This window comes from Lytechinus pictus, chromosome 6 (assembly GCF_037042905.1).
Source record: "Lytechinus pictus isolate F3 Inbred chromosome 6, Lp3.0, whole genome shotgun sequence".
NCBI lineage: Eukaryota > Metazoa > Echinodermata > Echinoidea > Temnopleuroida > Toxopneustidae > Lytechinus > Lytechinus pictus.
Genome location: NC_087250.1, coordinates 19970864 through 19995013, shown reverse-complemented (window position 1 = coordinate 19995013; position 24150 = coordinate 19970864). Strand labels below are relative to the sequence as shown.

The 24150-nt window shown below is 36.3% G+C and overlaps 1 protein-coding gene across 1 annotated transcript; it reads right to left on the bottom strand.

The window, feature by feature from the left end:
- Positions 1 to 5748: 5748 nt before the first annotated feature.
- LOC129263701 (protein limb expression 1 homolog) lies at positions 5749 to 22112 on the bottom strand. The gene is made up of 4 exons (XM_054901600.2): positions 21552 to 22112; positions 16872 to 17035; positions 15558 to 15698; positions 5749 to 10987 (listed from the first exon to the last, which is right to left on the bottom strand). Exons 1-4 carry the CDS (start codon positions 21763 to 21765, stop codon positions 10586 to 10588), a joined length of 921 nt encoding a protein of 306 aa, XP_054757575.1. The 5' UTR covers positions 21766 to 22112; the 3' UTR covers positions 5749 to 10585.
- Positions 22113 to 24150: the final 2038 nt, after the last annotated feature.

Genomic DNA, 24150 nt, shown 5'->3' with positions numbered 1-24150 from the left:
CAAAGAAACATATTGTTGAAAGTTTGAGGAAGATTGAATGAATAATAAGAAAGTTATGAGCATTTGAATATTGAGATCACTAATGCCATGTAGTTCCTCCCATTGGCAATGCGACCAAGATCTGTGATGTCACACACGTACAACTCCCTCATTACTTTAGTACTTATTTCACTTATATTCTCACTTTTATAGAGTCTATCACAAGGTGAGGTGTTCTCTTTATGAGAGGACAAGTACAGAGGTTTCACAACATTATATCATTGATGAATAGTTTGTCATATGATTAGAATGAGCAAAAAGAGATGTTTTGGGGTATATTTTCAGTGTCCAAAAGGGGAGAGTTGTTCATCTGTGACATCATAGATCTTGGTCGCATTGCCAATGGGAGGATCTCCATAGCATTAGTGATCTCGACATTCAAATGCTCATAACTCTTCTATTGCTAGTCCTATTTTACTCAAACTTTTGTTGATCTTATTCTTTGATTTTTCTGCTTTCACAAAAGCTAACTTGCTCCAAGAGTTTCATTCTCCTTTAATGTTTTCCTTTTTTTTCTTTCGATCAGTATTTCAATTGATATATAGGTTTTAGTAGTTTTGTATTTTCCAGGGTTTGTTCGGCTTTTTGCTGTCTCATTTGTAGTGTAATTTCTATAAAATGTTATTTCTTTCTTTTACCATTTTAAGTAATTGAGTTGGTGTTTAAGGTAAGAATGTTATGACATTAATTTTTCACAAAACATTGAGTTTAATGTTTATGCATTTGTACATGAAGGAATGCAAATGAGAGAATTACCCATGTCACACACCATTTTCATTTGCATTATCTTATGATGTGAAATATTTCAATTCCTTCTGTTTGTAATCATATATTATGAAAAATTATTAATATGACTATAATATATATAATATATTGATATGAGCACTAAATTTGTACATGTGGAACCACAAAAGGCATATTGTAGATGAATATGAATTATTCGAGAGTATCTTTGATATCAAATTTAGTGAGTGTAAATTGATAAATGCTTTGCTGTTTTCCAATAATTAGAGGGGAAAACAAACCCATATAAGCCTACAAACTAAAACTTGATAATTAAGATAATATCAACAAAATTGATATTGATGTTGCAGTTTTGGAGAATATTTCCCGAACTTTCTTTGCCTTCTAATGCCTATACATGTAGGATAAAATGTTATGCCTGCGCTGTCAAAGATTATTTTTGTTTGATAAAACTTTGCTGTACAGTGTTAATTATAAGCAACGAAAATGGCTTTGTTTAAAAAAAAACTGTGTGATCCAAAAGAATAAACGTACCAACATGCACAATTAAAAAAAACTATCAAGATTCAAAAAGAGAGAAAGCAACATTTATTTATCAGGGAGTCAGGGACCATGGCAAGACATTTGCCATATATGTATTCCACTATGCTATTGCATAATGCTAGACTGGAGTTTCAATCAGGAGTGCGATGCAGCGTGTAATTAAACAAACACCAGTTGATCTCCTGCCCAGCAGGTGACTGGCCCAAATGACCAGCTAGTGGGAGGAGAGTTCAGAGAGGGAATGTCATGGTAACAAGCTCACAATGATTGACATAGCAAAATTTGTGCCCAACTTCCAAAGATGAAGCAGACCCTGAGCGAGAGAGCCTTCAGTACACAAGGCATGAGTAGGCTGCACATTCAGACCCTTAACTCGAGTGAAGGGTTTGCCCAGCAGACTAGTGTCGAGGTGGGACGGTCTGTCAAAGACTGTATCTCATGAACCAAACATCGTACGAAAGCCGGTTTCCCGCCAATCTGTGCAGAATATATTTCTCTACAATACATGTAAGAATGATGCTGATTGGTTAAAAATTGTCTACGGAAATAAAGAAAAACTAAGACCCCTTCATTTGTTCACCCAATGAGCCGTCAGTGCGATCTCTGCCCTCATTAGCATATACCGGGTCATGACGTATCAAGACGTCTGAGTTTCATCATGGTGGATTTTACATGTAGCGCGGCCTGACATTCTCGGAAAATCAGACAACATTTGAGGTTTACTTCGGGTATTTAGAGCAAATGCGAATTTCCACCCCAAACTTTTCCATATAGAAGAAGAAGAAGAAGAAAAAAAGAAGAGGAAGAAGAAGAAGAAGAAGAGGAAGAAGAAGAGGAAGAAGAAGAAGAAGAGGAAGAAGAAGAAGAGGAAGAAGAAGAGGAAGAAGAAGAGGAAGAAGAGGAAGAAGAAGAAAAGGACAGAAGCAAAACAAAATGAGCAAAAAATTGTGTTCTATATATATTATGATTTCAACTTAATTCCTCATGTTTCCCTACACAAGATCAACAAATAGCATACTAGTTGTGAACCTCGCCAGGAGGGGGGTGGTATTAGAATAAAAGGTCAGAGGTCGCTGGAACTTGACTCACAGATTAAGCCTAAAATATATAGATCCAGGATATAGATCTGCATGCACGTTATATAATGCACCCAAAAGAAAATGAATAATAAATTAGTGAATAAATAAATAAATATAAATAAATAAATAATAAATAAATGAATAATAAAAAAATAAATGAATAATAAAAATAAATAAATAAATGAATAAATAAATAAAAGAATAACTAAATAAATAAATAAATAAATAAATAGATATATATATATATATATATATATATATATATATATATATATATATAAATAAATAAATAAATAAATAAAATCGGGCCCGGGGAGAAAGATCATGAAGAATTCTGTAGGTGGGGCAGTTCTTTGTAATTTCTAAATTGAAAGTAGTGTATGATCGGCCAGATGGATCAGCCGTACTCCCGCCGCGGCCTCCCTTTGAGAGCCTTTTTGGGGGTCTAATTTTTCGTTACATAGATCATCATTATTCGATCTGGTACATGGAGACTTTTTTGGGGCACAGCTGCGCTCCCCCCCCCCCCCCCCTTTCAGGAATTCACCTGGATCCGCCCCTGCAAATTGAAATTGCTCGAAAGATCCTCAATATTTGCGATTGAAAGGTGTAAAAGGTACATGCAGTTATTAGAGTTCTGGAGAGGAAGGGGGCTCTGGAACCATAGAGTTAAATACGTGTTTAGGTTTATATAACTCTATGTCGGGAACCCATGCAGGGATGCTCCCGCAATTTGACTATCACCCCTTAATTATCGTGCATTTTGCGTTCAGTCAAATCGAATTCCTTGAAAAGAAAGTAATACACTTTTGGTGTTTTCGTGTTAATAGTGAAAATCTAGCCCAAAATTTAATATAAACCAACAAATATGCTCAATGAAAAATATCACGTATGCCCAAGTTTTAATTCTTATTTTAATCGTTAAAGAATATAAAAGAGAATGTAATACGAGAACTGACGTCCAGATGACCGAAAGAGAAGACTAAATATTTTTTAAACTGAATAATCAGACGAAATGTATGGCACGATTGTCGATGTGATTTTAAAGGTAACGTCAATGCGCAAAATAAAGAGAAATACATTGGCCCGTGAGAGTTGCTATATATACAGACCTAATAGGCCTGTATTGGTAATCAAAACTTACCCCCTCCTCCCCTCCCCCCACACACACAATATAGATAAATGAATAAATAAAAATTAAAGTGTGAAAAAAAAAAAGATTTTTCCGTAATGGTTTGTATCATGTAAAAAAAATGGGAGCAAGATAATGTAACAAAATAGGGCGATATAGATATCAAAATTTGGCACTCATTGGAAATCTGAGCCCTATAATTAAGCCCCCATTTTCATCTAACCACTTCTCTCTGTCATCTAATTCTTTATTTGTTTCTCTCACCACCTTTTCTCGCTCTCTCTTTCTATCACAAGTATAGGCCTACTTGCATCCCCCCGCTCTCCTATAGCCCTCTCATTGTTATCCTAAAATATCACTTGATTTATTTGTCTGCCGGCCCTCGATCAATTTTGTTTTCCTGTCGGAGGAGCAGTCTAAGTGGCGGATCCAGGGGGTGGGGGCACATCCGGCCTGTGCCCCCCCCCCTTTGAGATGCATAGTCAAGTGAGGACCTTTCATTCTTTTTTTCCCTTTTTTTTTTTGCTTGTCAAATTTTTCCTGGAACAATTAATAACTTCGATTTGGTATAGTGACCTTCTTTTTTTTTGAGGGGGGGGGGGGGTATCAGATTTCCTGTACAAAATGCCCCCCTCTAAAACAAACCCCTGGTTCCGCCCCTGCGTAGTGTGAATACATTCTGGTAAATCCCATTTTATAATTTTACGAGATAAAAATATATCACAAATAAACATCCCTTGTCCGTGCTTGAGAGACATTTTGGGATTTCGGGTATATCTGTTTAATAAATAATATTTGAATTCCCCTCAGAAGTTATATTTTTTACTCGGGATAATATTTTCCCTGCCCGCTTCAGGAAAAATATAAAACCGTCGGGGAAATGAATTGTTATATAATAGTCCATGGTGTCAAAGCAGTTTACAATTCTGACGACTGACGACTACGGTATACTGCCCTCTCGCGTCGGGTACTGACGGGAAAATCACTGCGGGGGACCCTATCCATCTCTCTCGTCTATACCTTTTAACCTTCTCTCTTTCTATATAGTCCTTTGGCTTCTCCTATTATTAGTAGCGCATAATGAGCCCCCAAAAATTGAGGAGGCCAGGCATGGCGTTCGGTGCAAAATTTCTAAAAATTAACCTGCGAGTGAGCGATGAAGATTGAGAACGAGCAAAAATTTTCGACATTTTTTTAATACCAAAATCTCATCTTCTGATAGATTTTTACATAAAAATGTTCTTAAAATTATACATGTTTTACTCTTTTCCTTTCATTTTCTTTCCCTTTTTTCTTTTTTATTCTTGGTTTTGAACATTTTGGGTCCATATTGCTCCCTATCTGTACGCCAGGGCCTATTATCATTCCTGAGATTTCTCCAATAATTTCTTAATAGTCCATTTTTCAGTATTTATTACATTTTCTATTTTTCATTTTCGGTCACAATCCATTCTCTTCTCATTATTCCATCCAGTGCTTCCATTTATCCTTATCGGGAGTCTCAAGAAGTAAGAATTTTTATTTAAGTCAAACTTGCTAAATATAAACAAATTGATATGTAATTCTTTCTACATGTTCTAAGTGAAGATCCTTCAGCCCGTAAGTTTGTGCTCTCTTGCTCTGCATGCTTGCTCGCAATATTACAGATAGAAATTCAACGTAAAAAATTGTGAGCTTACAATGAGCACTTATAACGCTAACATTTCTTTCATGCCCTTTCTGATATGGTACAAGTCTAGTATTACTTTCTTTCGTTTTTCAGTTTTTGGTGTGGAATGGACCAGGGAATTTACAACTCATAAACGACACTAAAAACGATATACAAAAATAAATCCTAACCACTTTGTATATATGTAAAGTGGTTATATACAGTATGTGCTTCTCATTCTCTCCATATGTGATACTCCATTCTTATGAACCCCCTCTCTGATTTTCCTAATACTAAGAGTTTTTAATCCCCTCTCTCCCCTTCCCACATCCTCTCTTACTCCTCCTGTAGGCCTATAGACCTATAGCCCCTAATATATATTTTTGTACATACCTATTTAGTTAAATCATCCAATTTACATGCATGACTGATGGCTGAAACTTCCATAAAAATAATAATATTGATAATAATAATAATAGCTATTTTTATATAGTGCTTTTCCCATAATGGCCAAACACAATTCAGACCATATAAAATGAAACTGAAGCCTGTTGAATAACCAGTTGTAGCTTCTTCAAATTAGTTTTAATTCTCTCTGTACAATAACCGTACTTCCACCAAAACCACTCCAATGCTAAATAATAAAATCCAATTCAAATGGAGAACATATGATGTGCACACACAATGGCCCGGTAACACAGATATTTGTGATGGATTGCTAATAAGAAAGTACCATTCTGATTGGTTCTTGGTGAACCTTATGAACAAAGTGTTCATGCAACAATGACCCTGATTGGCCACTGCAGTAAAGCAATCAATAGCAAATATTTGTGTAACCAGGTCCACAAAATTATGCAAAGTGAAAGAATACAATAAGCTCAAGCTTAAAATACAAATATCATACAGCAGAAAATAGTACATATAGATTTGTTAGAATATAATAACTTAAGAGAAAAATATTGATTTGAAACAATACCAATGAACCTTAATTTTGTACACATTATATAGCAAAGGCAAGCAGGATATGTACAAGCATTGTTTCTTCACACGTACCATACAAGAAAAGATATATAAATTCACAAAATTTGGCAATTAAATAGAGAAAAAAATCTTGATGAAATGTAATAGAAGTGTGGTATAACAATGAATTTACAATACTGTATATGACTTCATGTCAAGTCATCATTGACAAAGAGTGAATAACATTATACTAATCTAATTTGAAAAAGTAGAAGTATACAGTCCGCCGAGTGGCACCTCAATCTTCCTCAGTGCTACACAATGTAAGAATGAATTGTAAAATGACTCCTGTCTCATACTGCTATCATGTGATGTACATGTAGCACTACTAAATCAAGGTGGTACTTCAAGTACTGTTATGCCATTCACTGAATGCGCGTGAAATGGGAACGTTAGTGACTTCGCTACCTTCATCGAATTCAATGAATATACCACAGGCCTTGAACCACAGCGACATATTGATTATTGGTGATGGAATGATGGTTTTAACCCAATAATCATCTATTTGCATCTTACTTTTAAAAATTAATATTGTCCAAAATATTTCTGAATACAAGCATCACTTTCAATGTCAATAACAGGATTGAAATTAATCAAATAACTTTAAATACATATTAAAACCCCACACACATCTGCAGGAATATTCTCCTCGAGTTTGGCACCCTTTAAAAATACAGCAGTTTTCTTGAATACTGATGAGTGAGGTGCAAAGAAAAGAGAAAAGTAATCAAAAACCTATTTTTAACATTTTTAAAAGTCCCCTAGAGCTACAAATGTAAATATTGCATTAATCCTGCAATCATTAAAGGAGAATGAAACTCTTGGAGCAAGTTAGCTTTTGTGAAAGCAGAAAAATCAAAGAATAAGATCAACAAAAGTTTGAGTAAAATAGGACTAGCAATAGAAGAGTTATGAGCATTCAAATGTCGAGATCACTAATGCTATGGAGATCCTCCCATTGGCAATGCGACCAAGATCTATGATGTCACAGATGAACAACTCTCCCCTTTTTGACACTGAAAATATACCCCAAAACATCTCTTTTTGCTCATTCTAATCATATGACAAACAATTCATCAATGATATAATGTTGTGAAACCTCTGTACTTGCCCTCTCATAAAGAGAACACCTCACCTTGTGATAGACTCTATAAAAGTGAGAATATAAGTGAAATAAGTACTCAAGTAATGAGGGAGTTGTACGAGTGTGACATCACAGATCTTGGTCGCATTGCCAATGGGAGGAACTACATGGCATTAGTGATCTCAATATTCAAATGTTCATAACTTTCTTATTATTCATTCAATCTTCCTCAAACTTTCAACAATATGTTTCTTTGATTTTTCTCTTTGATATGGATTCAGCTGGTTTCAAGGGTTTCATTCTCCTTTAACTGTAAGACGGGGCCCTGGTCAACTGAATGTGACTGAAACTATTGCAATTATCATTGAAGTAGCAGCTATTATCAGTGATGCTAATTTCAAAATCCTGGTCAAAGTTACTATAATTGCCTAATATATATATATCTAACTTTTGGGGCATGGGATGCTGAGTGTGCTCAACATACAGTACATAAAATATACACTCATAAAATTTATGCATTTTCAAAAACTTATGATGTTAAATAAAAACGATACAAATGAAAAACAGTATATTGCTTAAATCTAATTACAAACTTAGGAAATTAATAAATCATCATAACATACAATGAACTTTAATTGTAAGAGTTGTTTACAATTTTATGAAGAAACACACAACATTAAATAACTAAATAAAACGGTTCAAGAAAAACACTTTATATTCTAAAGCACTTGTGGTAGAATCCTTATTCTACATGTAATAAATATTTGAAGGGGAAAAAATGAAACTGGGTGGAATACAGGTTCATGGGAAATGGAAGGTGATATTGCAATACACATCTTACATGTAGTAATATCCTACAGTATCATTATGCTGCAATGTATATATCAATCGTAACTCTATGGAAATCCATCAGTGTTATAATTTTTTCTACAGGAAATTTGCAAAATGTCCTTTGTAATCAAAGGAGAACACCCCAAATTGTCAAGAAATCAATGAATTTATGGATATGGAGTCATATCTAGAATTTTTTTTGAACAAACATGCATTTCATATGTTGACTTTGCTGGCTTTCCATAGTTACGATTGATTGGATCAATCGTAACTCTTTGTACAACGGGGCCCACGGGGCCTGTCTTACAAAGAGTTACGGTTAATCCGATCAACTACAACTATGAAAAGCCAGCAACATCAACATCTAAAATGCACGTTTGTTCAAAATATTTTCTAGATGTGATGTATAATCATACATTCATTTTTTCTTTTAATAAAATTCAATATGCTTCTCTTTGCTTACAAAGGCAATCATGCAAATTTTCTGGAGAAAAATTATGACATTGTTGGATTTCCATATAGTTTAAGATGATCAGATCAATTGTAAGTCTTTATGAGACGGGGCCCATGTATTAACATTCAAGCTCCACAACTTTCAATTATGATATTGTTGGATTTCCATATAGTTTAAGATGATCGGATCAATCGTATCTCTTTATGAGATGGGGCCAATGTATCAACATTCAAGCTCCACAACCTTCAATTTAACATAAATGTTTTGACTTGAATTCACATACAGATCAACATGACAATTCGTATGCACCTAACAAAGCAAATCGTAATGACAAATGATGGAGTGGTCCAGTGGTTAGAGCATTGGACTCATAATCGCAAGGTTGTGAGTTCAAATCCCCACTCTGTCATTGTCTCCACTTTGATAAAAAGACCCGAGAGTGATATCTGTCATCTATAACGTCAGCCACTATGACTGATAAACCTAGACGTAAAATGTTTCCTAGGTAATTGATTATATACCAGCTTGGCATTTACCAGCAAAAAGCTGTCCTCCCAAGTTCCTACCGGAGTTACCATAAACAGAAACAGAATTTCAATGAGTAAATAACAGGTATTAAGCATGCCATTTTTTTTTCTTATCGTATAGTTTGCTGACATAATCAAAGCTTGCTTCTTGAATACATATTTTGAAAATGATAAAAATTTCACTTATGATGCAGTGAAGTAGCTCCCACAACCATCTTCATTCCTAACATTTCCTCCAATGTCACTGGCCAAATCTGATTATAATGTCCATGTTCTCTTGTGCAATCCCAAATAATATATGTATAAAGAATGGCGTTTATAGCGCAGTAAGATTCACCTAAGGCTACGACCCATATAGTACATGCACTTTGATGGAAGTAGAAAAAAATCTATGCCATTCCTTCAACTTAGTGAGTCTCAGGAACCAGTTATGAATACAATAAAAATTGTTTAATAATAAGCTTCTTGAATTTCGCCTCACAACTTGGAATACGAAAGTGAAAAATAATTTGGTCACATTATCCATAGTGATTGTTTTTTATCTTAAGTACTACATGCATATGTTCAGCACAGTTCATTGTACTAAACATTTTTCTCCTTATCTGTATCCAAAATAAGAGATGTGTTTTCAAAATATTGAAAATATATTTAAAACATAATGGGGTGATAACATTGCTCAAAAGACAAGTAATCCAAGCTTTATGTTTTATTGTCCAAATCAACCCCAAATACCACAGTGCAGTTCAAATTGCTTGAAAGGAGAAAACCCATTTGCAAAAGTTGTGCGTTTGTGTAGAGATAAGGTCAAAACATATTTTGTTTTAATATCTTAAGTCACAATCCTAAAAAGTGCAGTGAACAAAGTCATGTTTCATACATAGGCAAGTTCATTTTATTCATTGAATGTATGTTTAGCTGGAGAAAGTTTGTGCATGTACATTGTTTTAATAATGTCTTGAAAGTACTTGTACATATAAATGTTAATTAGTACTGTGACAAAAATACTTACAGTACTAAAAATATCAAGGTTTTCTTTTTTTTGAGGGGGGGGGGGCTGGCAGCCAAAAGGGCAATGAGCCTTTTAAAAAGTGTACTCAGTCTTTCAATCTTTGTTTTAACTTTGGTTTACCAACTACAAGTATTGAAGGTAAAATTCATACCAGCAACAAACTGATACAATAAAAAAAAATACTGAAATGTAAATTCTATCCAAATCGGAGGTAAGGTATCAAAGAAATTTATGACTTTTATTTGTAGTGTTTTATTTTCTTTTTATTCATCAAAACTGTTGAATAATGAGTTGGCCTCTTACATGTAAATACCTACATGCATATCTTTGTTACTGTGTTTGATGTACATTAGTAAATAGAAGTCATAAAATAATTAATCAAATCAAGAATCCATAGCAGTTTTCAATGGAAGGCAGGACACATATTAGGCAGGCAATACAATCACGCATTTAAAAGCTATCATGAACAGGAATATTACAGCGGTCCAATTTGGCTACAGGCCAACATCAGAATGTCTTTTTTCTCTTTCGGGAACCTCAGCTCTCTCCCAGCATGCCTTGCCCGCTCGATCTCCTCGTCCGCGACTGCCAGCTCCCGGGCGATGATGTTCGCCATCTCCTGCTCTCGCGAAATCCAGTCCAGCGCCATCTGCGACCGCATATCGTCGTCCAAAGCACGGTGGGAGTAGTGGGCGAGGACCTCCTGTCGCGAGCAGTCGCGCTCTCGCATTGCTTTCAGACTGCCGTTCCAGTGCAGGAGTTGGAACACGGTCATCAGTTCTTGGAACTCTAGCATGGACTTCCCGCGATTGGCTTCTAACATGAAGCGGAAGGCACCGAGACTGGTACTAGGATCTTGCTCATCTTCAATAGGCCCCTGTAATGTCGGTTACATTGAGAAAGAAAGAGAGAAATTGTCAAAGTCTGATTTCTTTAAAATATTTTACCTCTCTGTATGTTGACATCAGTATACATGTAGCTAGCGTACACTCATGAATTCGGATTAGAAACAGAATTTGCATTGGATTCATATTTCATATCTCATCAAATTAATATTCCAGTACAATCATACAATACATCAACTGCTTTTATTCCATATCATCCACACTATGCCATACTATAATGGATGCATTGCATACTTGTCCAATGAACTGAAACAGTAACTGGCACACTTATGGGATTCATGAAAACCCAAACAGGACTTTAACCCTAAACTGACCGGGGGGGGGGGGGGGGGTTTAATAAAGCCCCCCTAAACATTTTCTGCGATCATTCCACCGCGCGAATTTTTTTGACCGCGCCACTCACAGAGTTTATACTTTTAAGTGCATCTTTTGAGACCAAATTTGCGACGCCCGGATACGTGGTTCCGAAATTACGCAACATTTCGTAAGTGCATGTCAGACCAAAAATTGTTCCAAAACGTGATTTTGTGTACAAAGTCAATGCAAATTGAGTTTTCTCATCTTATTCATAAAGATATGATTATTTTTGCTTTAAACAGCTGAAATCAATTGATTTTAGCATAATTATGCTTCAAAAAGGTTGTGCAATAAAGCTGGTGAAAAAAACAAAGAAAAACAAAAGGTTGAAAAACAATAAAATACATAAGAAAGTGATTTTCAAACCGAAGTTTTTTTCAATTGCGATTGTTAAGAATGCTACAAAGAATATTTTTACCAAAAATTAGCATTTTAGGAGCTTTATTTAGTGAATTAGAGCAAAAAGTATGATTTATGCATAAATTAGCATAATTAATTCATATAAAATAAAATCTCATTATTTTGGAAAATTTTACCATACAGCCTTGTAGATTACATTGTACACTACCAGCGTGCAAATTTTTGCGGCGCTCGCGCGATTGGCGGCCGAGATCTCCCCCCCCCCCCCCCCCCCGGCCACAGAGCAGCCAAAAAAGCCCGGCCTAGTTAGGGTTAAGAGATATGGGTACATCAGAGCACTCACAATTTGAGTTTGAATCTAGCGCAATGATTTTTATTTGGATAGGACCCTGGGACCTTTGTTCTGAACATTGTCTTTTCTCCATATTTTTTCTTTTCTCAGAGATGACAGAATCGGTATTCTGGTGGATGGCATAACTTTTGTCACAAAAATTGTCATAGATTTTGTCTCTTGCCTTTAATAGCAAGCACAAAAAATATGCAGTTCATATATGCGCATAATCCCAATATACAAGCAAAAGATCTGATAAAGTTTATGAAAGGGTATAACAGTCCTAAATTTTTTCATTTCTTTTAGTACCATAAAATTCCGATACCATGACGAGTATACATGTATGTCAAGCATACAGTGATATTATTTAGATTAGATTGTTGTTATAGTTTCCCTCATCATCCATGATTATTTTCAGAGACAATTTTTTTTATATGCTTTAAGTAGTTAGTCCTTACATAGTATCATCCTCTTCTCTGTTTTTCGTTTTTTTTTCTACTTCTCTTCTAAAATTCCTTCTCGGCTCCCTGTCTCTCTTTATACATGTAAGTATTGGCACATCAATATACGCGCAGTTGCGCAATGCCAACTACTGTATTGAGGATATACCCTCCGTGCCATCGGGCCTTCCTATTGGTTAGAAGGGCTCTGACTTGGAACTAATGGAGATTTTGATTGGTTTGCCTCCTAGAAAATGGGCAGATACTTAGAGGGATATGACAGGGAAAAGACATTGTTCAGAATACCGATTTGTGACAATCATAGCGATGTCACATCTCAGAGAAAAATGACAAAATTTATGACAAAAGTTATGACAGTGTTCCAGAATACCACCCCAGGTTTCTTTTTCAAGCTACAGCACTCCATTGCCAGTCAGTCCGCAAGAGTAAATGTTACTCTTTTATATTGGTCATTTCTTTTGAATGAAATATTTTGATAAATAAGTGAATTTTTTACCTGAAAAGATGCATCAAACAGAATTGTCTTCCTCTGTTTTCACTTGCAAATTGTGCAACATTTTGTGTTTTAGGCACCAACATTATTTACATCATCAGAAAGCTCAAACTCTATACTTTCTCATAATGTCACTCTTGATATGTGGCATCTTTTAGATGGGTCAGCAGCCAGCTTTTTCCATCAAGATGCAAGAAATTTCTGAGTAACATAAAATCCAGAGTTCTGATTGGCTGAATACTGTTTTCAAAACAAAAAGGCGCGGGTAATTTGAAAAGATTACCACATGGTGAGTGTGACCTTGCAGAGGCCCAGTGTGGGGAACATTGGAATTTGCGTGGGTGTGTGGAGTCTATAACATACCTGCCAACCTTTGATAATAAAAAATCAGTATCAGTACTACGAGGGCACCGAGTGGGTGTCCGGCCCGTTTTAACGGTAGGCCTAGGGGCTCTTTGCATTTTCAGCATGTAAGAGTAGCGCATTTCCCTACACTTTTTAAAGCAAATATACCCACATAATCTACCTTTATGTAATTTAATATCATTTGTCAATTAAAAGAAGGTCTTTAAATATCACTTTTGTGACAAAAAACACCCAGTTTCATGCAGGTGTGATTTTTTTCATTTAAATCTATGAATTTTTCATGTTCACCAGAGCTCTCAAAAACTTTAATTTTGAATATATTTTTGAGAGCCCTCTATTGGTGGAAAGTGAGATTGATGCAGATCTTCATCTCCACAGATTCTCTTTTTAATTAGAAACAATTAATTTCAATAATTCAATTGAGTTATGGGCCAAGGCATAGGCCTATTTTTATGATGAATTTAGATCTAAGTTGGGCCTAACTTACTGTATGAAAAACTGACGTGCCAAAAAATCAAACATTTATCCAGCCTACTAGTATATCAAGAGAAAATAAGCCAAACATTGACAATCATATTCATGTTATTTCACCGCACAGGGGTTACTGACTAAGGACAAAACCTAAATTGGATAAGTGCTTGTTGGTATAAGAGAGCAGATTTTCGATTTTCAGCCATGACAAAAATGCGCCCGACCCGCAATGCGCACTTGCGGTGCGCCGGTGAGCTAAGACGGGGAGGCTGAGGCGCAGCAACTCGGCGGGCGCCGGGAGCTTAGGCAAGCGAAGCAAGTAGATTTGGCGTTCGGTTCCGAAGGCTCAACTTGAGATCGAAATTTGATAATCTCTTTTCTTCCTCAAAAATTTGACAACTATTCAAAAAATAAAGTACAGATCAATGTTAAAATTGCGTTGGGATAGATCTAACTTAGAGTAGCGTCGGTGCGCGGCTGGCCGGGCGGCGCGGGGGTATGGTGTGAAGCCGTTCGGCAGCAGCTGCAGCATGCAGGCAGCGCAGAAGCTCAGAAATATACCACTGAAATCACCAAACACACTAGACATACACTGCACATTCACTAACTCACTCCCTCACTACAAAATCTTCCGGCGACATGGGCAAAACCTCAAATAAAAGGTGAAATTTTCTTACCTAAATCACCATATTTCGCGTAAAAAATATCACCACCGGTAATTTTTAACATCGTAGTTAGGAAACAAGGGGTCTAAAAAAGTGTATTTTTCACGGTTTTTCCGATGTTCGTGGATTATGAAAACATGTCCTCACTAAAAACTGGCACTTTCGCGAGCCGATGTCAGCCGCCATTTTTTTCCGGAAGTCAACGCTAAGTGCGGTCGTAGCGTGTACGCTCGTTATTTTCACATGAATTTACAATGGAACTGCGCACTTAGCAGTGTTTGCGCGCCGTTTAACGTCGCTCTCTAGCTCTGTGCAAAACTAGCGCATTTGCGTAGCCGTGCGCTCCAGTTGTTTATGCGTTAGTCGCATCTTGATATGAGCCGTGCATGCCTTAGTCGCATCATACAGCCGTTTCAATAATTTCAACACTATATTGATTAACCCAAAAATCGGAATTTTGGTTTTAAAATTCGGAATTCGGAATGGAGGTATAAAAATCGGTATAATTCCGCCAAAATCGGAATGGTTGGCAGGTATGCTATAACCAATCAGAGCGCAGTATTCTTGTTTCTGAGCTGCAAAATGTACTTGGCCTATGAAAAGCTGGCTGCTGACCCATCTAAAATACATCTTCTTATAAAAATTATATCATATTAAAGCTTAGATCTTCAGCTTTATCATGATCTAAAAATCATTTGTGCCCAAACAGAAATTAAGTGTGAAAACAACAACTTTTGTTGCATGAAAAAAAAAATTTTGTTTCATGTTTTAGATCAAAAGTTTTTCCTATATTATAACATTCTTTTAAAAATCCAAACACATGACCTGAAAGAATGATTCTTCTTCTTTACAAAGATACCAAAAACATGAAATTTGGTCAACATTTAGAGCAGCAATGGCCGAATAAAAAGGTGTTTTGGTTCGCACCAAGCTCATTAACTATGCAAAAACCCTCTAGTCATGAATATCACTTGGATAAAAGAAGCTACTTTTTCAGGGCTTGCGGACTGACTGTTGCTACTTGATTGTATGCTTTACCTCAAATGATTTCTTAGCATCAGCCACCGCCTGCTGTATGAACTTGTCAGTTATCTTCCTGGTCGGGTGCTCATTGAAGACAGAGTTCATCAGGGCAATCTTAGCGGCACTCCGTCTGGCCTCAGCCTTGGTTGGGCAATCCTGGAGAGACAGGGAGAGAAAGAGTGTCCATGATCACTGTTAGAGCCTAGTCTGCAGGCACAGACCCTATTTTGCAATTCCCATAGTGCATATAAATGCAGAGTCTGAACAGGGCCCTATCCACGGAGGATTATTCTATTGTTACTGGGGGTGCTGAGCATTGTCACAGCACCCCCAGTCATGATGGATAATCCTCCTTGGCCAGGTCCATGAGTCTGAAGAAGTAAGACTGGATTCAATATGTCCCGAGGCTGCCTTACGGAGGGTTCAGCGTTTGATCTACATCTAGTCTTCACTCTAGACATAGTATAATTGGAAAAAGTGTCAAATATTAGTCTGCGCTTGCAGAAAAAAGTAATCTAAATCTAGAGGACAGGTATTCGAATCATATTCAATTTTGTGGAATTATTATGCATGGATATGAACTCATCAGCTTTCCATTGATACCCTATAATTTGTACCATTTGTGCCACGCATGACAAAATTAAGTGATGTTGAAGACAACAGGTGCAGATACCACTTTTTCAAAGTTTCTGAAAACTTGACGAAAGAGCAAGTACATGACACATAATACTGACAATACCAAAGCTTTAGACTTGCTCTGTCAACTCCCCCTTTTCAAGCCAGTCTATATGTAAATATTTGGTGAAGAATCAGTATCAATGTAAATCATACTTTAGTATCCTTGATCATTCCAATGTTACAAAAGTGTGGTGGTCATTCAATGTTTTATCAGCCATTCGAATCCAAATTTGATATCTAACAGCATCCTCTTGCGGAAATGTTTTTACATAATTATTGTTTTTAGTAGCCCTACTAGCAACTAAGTACTTCACAAATAAAGTCAATTTGTTTTGATCAGAATGTTTCATCTACATTTTCGTCTGACAAGTTCTAAGATCTGACAACTTGCACTGATTTCGATTTGCTGAGAGCACTATTACTATGGTAACTGTTGGAGAAAAGAGGACTCTTCAAATAAAATGTCCGACAAGCCCTTAAAGAAGATCTCCCCAGGTACCCTAGATCCAAATAAAATATCTCCATATTTTTTGTCTTGATACAAACCCCTTCTCAAGCATAGTGTGGGTTGAAAACTAATAATCTTCTAATAAAAAAGGCACTTTCAATACAAAAGAGGCATTAATTTTTTTTTTAAAAGGGGAATCTCACCTGAAAACTAGCAAAACAGCTCCCACCTGGGAGGGTCACAAAACAGACGTATGGTGCACTGGACGAGGGGACGGACTCGTAGACAACGATCGGGCCATTCTTTAACTCGGTTCCTCTGGTGGCCTTCATCTGCCAGAATTCTTGCAAGGCTTCGACTACATTTACTGGGAACAAAAAAAAACCATAATATAAATTTTGAATTGGAAAGGTACATGTACATTCTTGTGGCATCGACAAGCCTCCATGTCACCTAGGCTACATGTACATTTACATAAAATAAAAAAACAATCTGAATCTAAAAAAGGCCATATCACACTAACTTCTCAGATGGTACCTCTGTTCTAAGTCTGCACATTACTGCCATACACTGTACATGTATGGCAGTAATGTGCAGACTTACACATAGACCTAACAGATGCATTGACTTGAACCCATGGTTTGTCAAGATTAAATGTATAAATTACGCTTATTTCCCGCGTATATTAAGAAATGTCCAATGCTGATCAATGCGTACTTTTCATATTATGTCAGGTATTTTTCGAAGCAATATCAATACACTGTCCCACATGCCTTTTTGTGAACTAGTCAGTCTAGTGATCATCAGAATTATCGGTTTTCAGCTAAGATTTCATGATTTCACAAAAATAAGTTTATTTCAATGTTCAAGCATCTACATGTACATCAATGATAATATGGTGGATTGGTATAAACCTTAATTCTACAGACTTTCTCGATAAAAATAGCAGCAACTACTTTCTTTTACCTTTAAAGCTGTGTGAAGTATTGCAAATAATTTTGATTTCTTTGGACTACATGTACATGTAGCTCTAGTCAAAGTAAACTAGTGTTTTGAACCAGGTGCATATTGGTCTTCAACATTTTAGCAATTGACTGCAAAGTGCAAACCTACATGTATGTTACAATGTACATTGGCCAGGCAATAATTTCAGGAATTCACACCAACTGAGAGTTCTGATTACCTGAAATAAGTTCAACAGGAAAATTATCATCATTTCAGTACCGGTAGCAGTATTTAATATTTCAATGTACACATCTGTATGTGACATACACCCTGTATACATGTATCAATCAAAGTTTCATCTATACCTGCCCCCTCCCCTCCCTCCTCCAAACATGACTGGGGATTTGTATATAGGTCTCTATGAACACACAAATTTATAATAATAATATGTTTTATTTACCCAGGGTAGCCACTTCAGTTATGAAACTGCTCTACCAGCGGGCCCTGCATATACCCTTCTCCAATCTAAATGCTGAGCGCCAAGCAAGAAGGCAGAAGGTCCCATTTTTATAAGTTTTTGGTATGACTCGGCCGAGGATCGAACCCAAGACCTCCCGTTCATGAGGCTCTACCACTGAGCCACCATGCCCAGTCACTTATCTAAAAATATGCACAAAATCAACTATGTACAGTATTTTTCTCTTCTTTGGTTCCCTTCCCCAAATGTATAAAGAGTGCTCATCAACATGACTAAACTGTGCATACATGTACAAGTATGTATTCTTCCCAACTTTACTCCCCCCCCCCCAAAAAAAAAAATGATGTTATTAGTTGCAGAAGCTTCTCTTGTAATTGCATGGTACATGTACATGTATGGTACTGTATTGACGGCAAGACAGCCCAGCAGTGGAGCTATTGTTATTCAAATCTGCGGTAGCCCAGTCTATTCATGGAGTACACAATAGACTGCTCTTCAGATGATCTTGTTTTTGTGTTGCACCAACAGAGGATTATTAAAGTTCTTCAAGGATATTAAAGTCTCTTCCCCCAGGGGAGATCGGATTGAAACACTTCCAAAAAATGTATCTTACTGCAAAATGTAGCCATGGACATACCAGACTTATCGAAAGACCTGTGGCCACCATTCTTAAAAAAAAGAACCTTTGGAGTCTTTATCAGGAACAAAAAGCACTGGCTGTTGAATATCAATTTTTTCCTGTTGATTCGTTGTGAAATTCTGAACCTTTTTATTCAAAAGCTGAATGCATTACCCTCTCTCGGTCTTTTTTTTTCTTTTAAATGCTCTTCGAGCAGTGAAATACCAATATCAAAACGCAATACATACACATTATATTCGTATCCATATTAAAGATTTTGAGTGATTGAATTATTCAGGGGCCTACATGTGTATATATTTTTTCAGGCCCACACCCCCCCCCCCAAAAAAAAAAAAACCACACACATACATGTACACTGGTACAATTATTTTTTTAAGGGAACAAAGGAGGGAAAATGCCAATATATACAGTACATGTACATCACTGTACAATGTAGGTCTACACAGCAGGCTACATACATCTAGCTTCTTTCATAAATTCCATCCAATTCTGATGTTTTATCCTTTCCATAGGCCTATTACATTTGGAAGCCAGAAGGCTAATGATACAAGACAGGTCCTTAGTTTTCTATATAGTTGGTTTCACTTTCAATATTGTACAGGTCTGTCTCCACCGGGAGGCATGGATCACCAGTGTACAGACTGAATAGAAGATGATGTCATCATAAACATAGGGGTCAAATCATGTTTTTTTTTTATAAATACATGTAAACCAAGTAAAACAAAACAACAAGAATAAAAAAACACACAAATCGTCTCTTGAAAGAAGCCAAACCAAACTGGACACAATATCATAAAACAAAACAAAACATTGGTTTACAAGAAATGTAACCCAGAAACAAAATGCACATGAGACTACTATAATACATACATGTATACTAATAGGCATACACTGAACTCCCTAAAATATGAAATCTGTCAAATACATGCCTACAATGTACATTATCACATCTGTAAATTATTCCGGCAACTCTGCACGTTTACAAATGTCCTGATGCCATTGTATCCCCAAGCCAGTATTTATTTACTCAGACAGTGCGTGACCTTGCCACCTGAACACATCAATCATGAGCCTCATCAAAAATATGCAGTGCATTGTCTTCTTAACTATCTATCAGTATTTTTTTCCTATGGCCTCTATTCATACAGTACTGGTACAGATATGCTACATCCTGGAGCAAGTAGGCAGAATAGCACTTTTCTGCCTCATCACAAAATATATGCAGTGATTTTCTTCATTGCAATCTATCAGGTTTTTTTCCTTCTTCTGGCTTCTTTTCATACAGTACATATTTGAACTTGTGAAGATAGCTGAATGGAGCATTTTTTAATGTTGGCAGAATAACACTTTTCTGCATCATCCCAAATATGCACAAATATGATCTACATTACATGCACATTCATTGTCATTTATCAGCATATTTTTCCTTTGGCTTGTATATATATATTTTCTATTAAAATACATGTAGCCTTGTATATTGTTAGTTACAGATCAAAGCAGGCCTACTTTCTGTGTACAGGCAAGTCGAAGAAAAGGTCACCCTAGAAGACAAAATTTCATCTTTGTTTATAAATAATAAGAAGTTATTTTTGGTGGGATAATAAGAAAGCTCAAATGTTGAATTTTAAAATGTCATTATCAAACAATTGAAAATATATGCTAATTTTGGCCTCCTTATTTGCATAATTGGTAAAATAACATTCCACCATTTAACAATAACTGCCGATAATTTGCATGTTAAATTTAATAGATGACACCACTTTTTCCCCAAAAAAGTTTTTTGGGGGTCCATGTCCCACCTACCTACATGTAACTCTAACAAATTTTGTTCTGATTTTCTATGAGTTTTTATAGTTGTCTGATTCATAATGCCCATGGCTGTTCAACGCCGTTGTGAATGGGATTGAGACAACTCTAAAAACTCATAGAAATCCACAAATAACAGCTTCTACTGTATTTGAAATTGTTTGAATTTTTAAAATCATCAGGAAAATTGTGTACATTCTCCATGGCGACAAAATGTCCCATTTTGAGGGTAAGCTAGGGTTTTGCCTTATGACATGAAACTTGCCTTTGATTTATACCAGAGCATTGCACATGACTTTTATCACACTGAACGAGTTGTCAACTGAAATACTTTCAGAATTCCCAACTTGAAAAAATGTTTAACAAATTGTCTTTTTTCTGCGTCCCATACGTACATGTAGGTAACGCCATGTTTTCTCTCTAAATTAAAAGGTCAAGGTCATATGTCACAATTTTTTTAAAAAAGATTATTCTTCTTCTAGATGTCAACCATTATGAAGTCCTTTAACACAACTTCTCAGGTCATTGCAGCCTCTGAAATGTCCCATGTACATATCGGCCCGTATTCTGAAGTCTGGTTTAACTTAAACTCAGGTTTAAAGTTGTGGTTTAAGTATGGATAGCCAATCGTTACATGAATCAATAACAATAGAGATATCCTATTTCAGCTCATTTGGCTCTCAAATCATTCATAATTGTCTAGATAGTATAAATAGATGATTGTCTTCACCATCGATGAATAGGGAAAAAGCACAGTAAACATAAGAAACATTACAACTTTTTAAAAATTGTGACACTTGTGGCTTCCCATACTTAAACCACAACTTTAAACCTGAGTTTAAGTTAAACCCAACTTCAGAATACGGGCCATCAAGTGCAAGTTCTTGGACTTGCCCCTACACGTACATGTACATGTACCTGTCGTTCAGTGCGATACACTGTATGACACTGCCATAAAAGCCAAATTACCCCCAAACTAGCTTAGAAATCTTTCTAAAATTGAAGATAACTTACCTCGTCCGTATCCTTGGGTGTGTTTTGCGAAACTGTTGACAACGGCATCCACTGCTTCCTTCAGCACTGCTTTGGCCCTCTGATCCGTCATGTGACCACCTTCTCTGGGGGACACGCCATGGGGCGGGAGACGCCCCTTCACGGTGGCGGCCATGCTCATCGCGGCCTGTATCTGCTCGTCATGGAGGGGCGGTGGGGGTTGTCTGTACGCCATGGTGGATGTCCTGATTGCGCCTAATGCTTCACAATAAATGTCTCTGTGCGTTATCTTGTTACCGATACTCCAAACCTGGCTACACTGTTTCTATGGGTGCAGAGCCAGAATCACATTATCGGAAAAGTTGCTGACAATGTTTAAAACAGGTACGGTACTGTAAGTTTCAATGGTTGAAGTTGCAACCCCAAACGCTCACGAGTCTGTGTACATGTAGTCTGGCTTTACATTGTCGTACAACTTGGTTGATAAATGTACAGAACCTGGTCAAGGTGTATGCAGAGCTGCACAGAGGATAACCCAAAGGCTCTTGTGATCATGTAGGCCTAACGTACTCTGAGTCAACCTGTGGAGGAAATACAAAAGAAGAATTTGCATTTCATTTCAGTCTGTCAAAATGAATATACCCTCTAGCTCCACTGCCAACAGAAGTTATCAAAGTTGGATTGAAAAAAAAATGAGAGAATATCACCTCATCAAAAAATTAAAAAATGATAGCTGACATTCAATTTCTTATTCAAATTTTAATTTATTCAACCATACAATAACATAAAATGTACCTTTTAAATTTTATCGGTAATACATAATTTGGTTTATAATCATGTTTGGAGGGAGCTTGGCTTTTATATACGGCTCAACCTTTCTGGCACCCCTTAGACTTTCATTTCTATCCGAGTAAAGTAATTTTTCATTCTTGTTTTTTTTTTTTGGTATTGTTTTGCTTACTATTAATGTCATAATTATTTGTATTATAATTGTCTGTTATTATGTCTTTGTTTTTTTCAAGTATTAAATAAATGAATTGAATTGAACTGAATAACACATCAATCATCAAACAAAAGGAGCCAAAACGTTTTTTAAGCATTTAACATATAAATTTACAGGAACAATGTCAGCAAAATAGTGCAACGAAGGTCATACTATAAACATGATGAAATACACTCCTCAATCATTAAACATCAATAATACACCCTCGGACACACATTTACACCAGGGGTCCGTTGCAGAAAGAGTTGCGTTAAACGCAAATCAAAAAATCAATTGCAAGTGAAGTCCGAAATGCGCGCTGTTGATTGGTAGAAAATAAAGTTACGCATGATTTTTAGAGTTGCGATTGATTGCAACTTTCTCTGCAACGGGCCCCAGATCTTTATGTTAAGATTAACTGACTGAACTGCGTGCAGAGAAATTTATTTTAATGATCTACTTATTAGAATAAGACTAATTGATATCTTCTATTAATTCATAATCATTCACGTGCACGCATGACTGATCACAATTCACAACAAACTAGGCAAACTTTACATAATTAAAATCTTTTTCACTTTACTATTCTCTTTCATACCAGCTATAAAGAACAAAGCAAAGCAAAGGTAAAAACTTGAGTCTTCTGACTTCAGTCAGAATGAAAATCAAATGTGCACACTACAACTGGCAGATGGCTGGATCCGGATGCTGAGCATGAGCATGCTGAGTCACTGATGACACCAATTTTTCTCTTTCTCTCTTTTTTTTTTCCAAAGCAAAAAAATGTCATGAGAAAAAAATGTAACATGACCGTTTGTACACTCCAAAATCATAAACTCTTGCACTTCAGTCTCCTATGCTCTCCTGTAAATTCAATCTCCAAAGCTCTCCTTAAACTAAAATTTTTTAACTGAAGATAGGGTGAACACAGAATAAATTAGAACTTAAGATGAGTTGGAATGAGTATGGAAAGCCAAATGTAAGAGTATGATGGGGGGACCTAAAGCTACGCACTTTGTTTTCAAACAATTAAAACTATCCCAATTTTGATATTTCAACAAATTATCTTTCACTAATTTGTGGCAAACATTCTAAAGATCGTTAACCAAGAAGAAAATATCGCAAAACTCACAAATACGAAAATCCCGCCGTGTTTTCCGGACACCTCTTGATTTCGCCGCCCGATGTAGAAGGGGTCCTAAAGCTACGCACTCGATTTATCATGCAAAAAAATAGTATTTCCTGTGCCTCAATTTCTAAAATATATTCAAATTATTATAGGATAAAATGAAATTAAAGTGAATATAACTCCAAAATTCCAAACAGTTGTTGGTTTTCTCTGCATTTAGAGATTTACTGCAGCCTCTGTTGAAGAAATTGAATAGGAATCGTTCGTCACTCTGCAGTCACAGTTCCACACACAGAGTGCGCATTTGCCATAAAAACTGCATGCACGATGAGTGGTGCGTAGCTTTAGGACCCCCTACCATACAGATTAAATAAATAAACCCAGCAAAATTTACTGTTACAATAACTTGAGTCTTTTGACTTTGAGATCAAGAGCTGCTGATGGGTCACACTCACGGTTTGTATACTTAAAGAATCAATGTGATGCACACTTCATTTTGTTTCAAATAA

What these genes read in the sequence shown, in the direction of transcription:
- LOC129263701 (XM_054901600.2), bottom strand. Translation starts at nt 21,765, where the DNA reads ATGGCGTACAGACAACCCCCACCGCCCCTCCATGACGAGCAGATACAG. An exon ending in CACCCAAGGATACGGACGAG is followed by an intron (nt 17,036 to 21,551) that starts GTAAGTTATCTT and finishes TTTTGTTCCCAG; the next exon opens with TAAATGTAGTCGAAGCCTTG. An exon ending in ATGCTAAGAAATCATTTGAG is followed by an intron (nt 10,988 to 15,557) that starts GTAAAGCATACA and finishes CCGACATTACAG; the next exon opens with GGGCCTATTGAAGATGAGCA.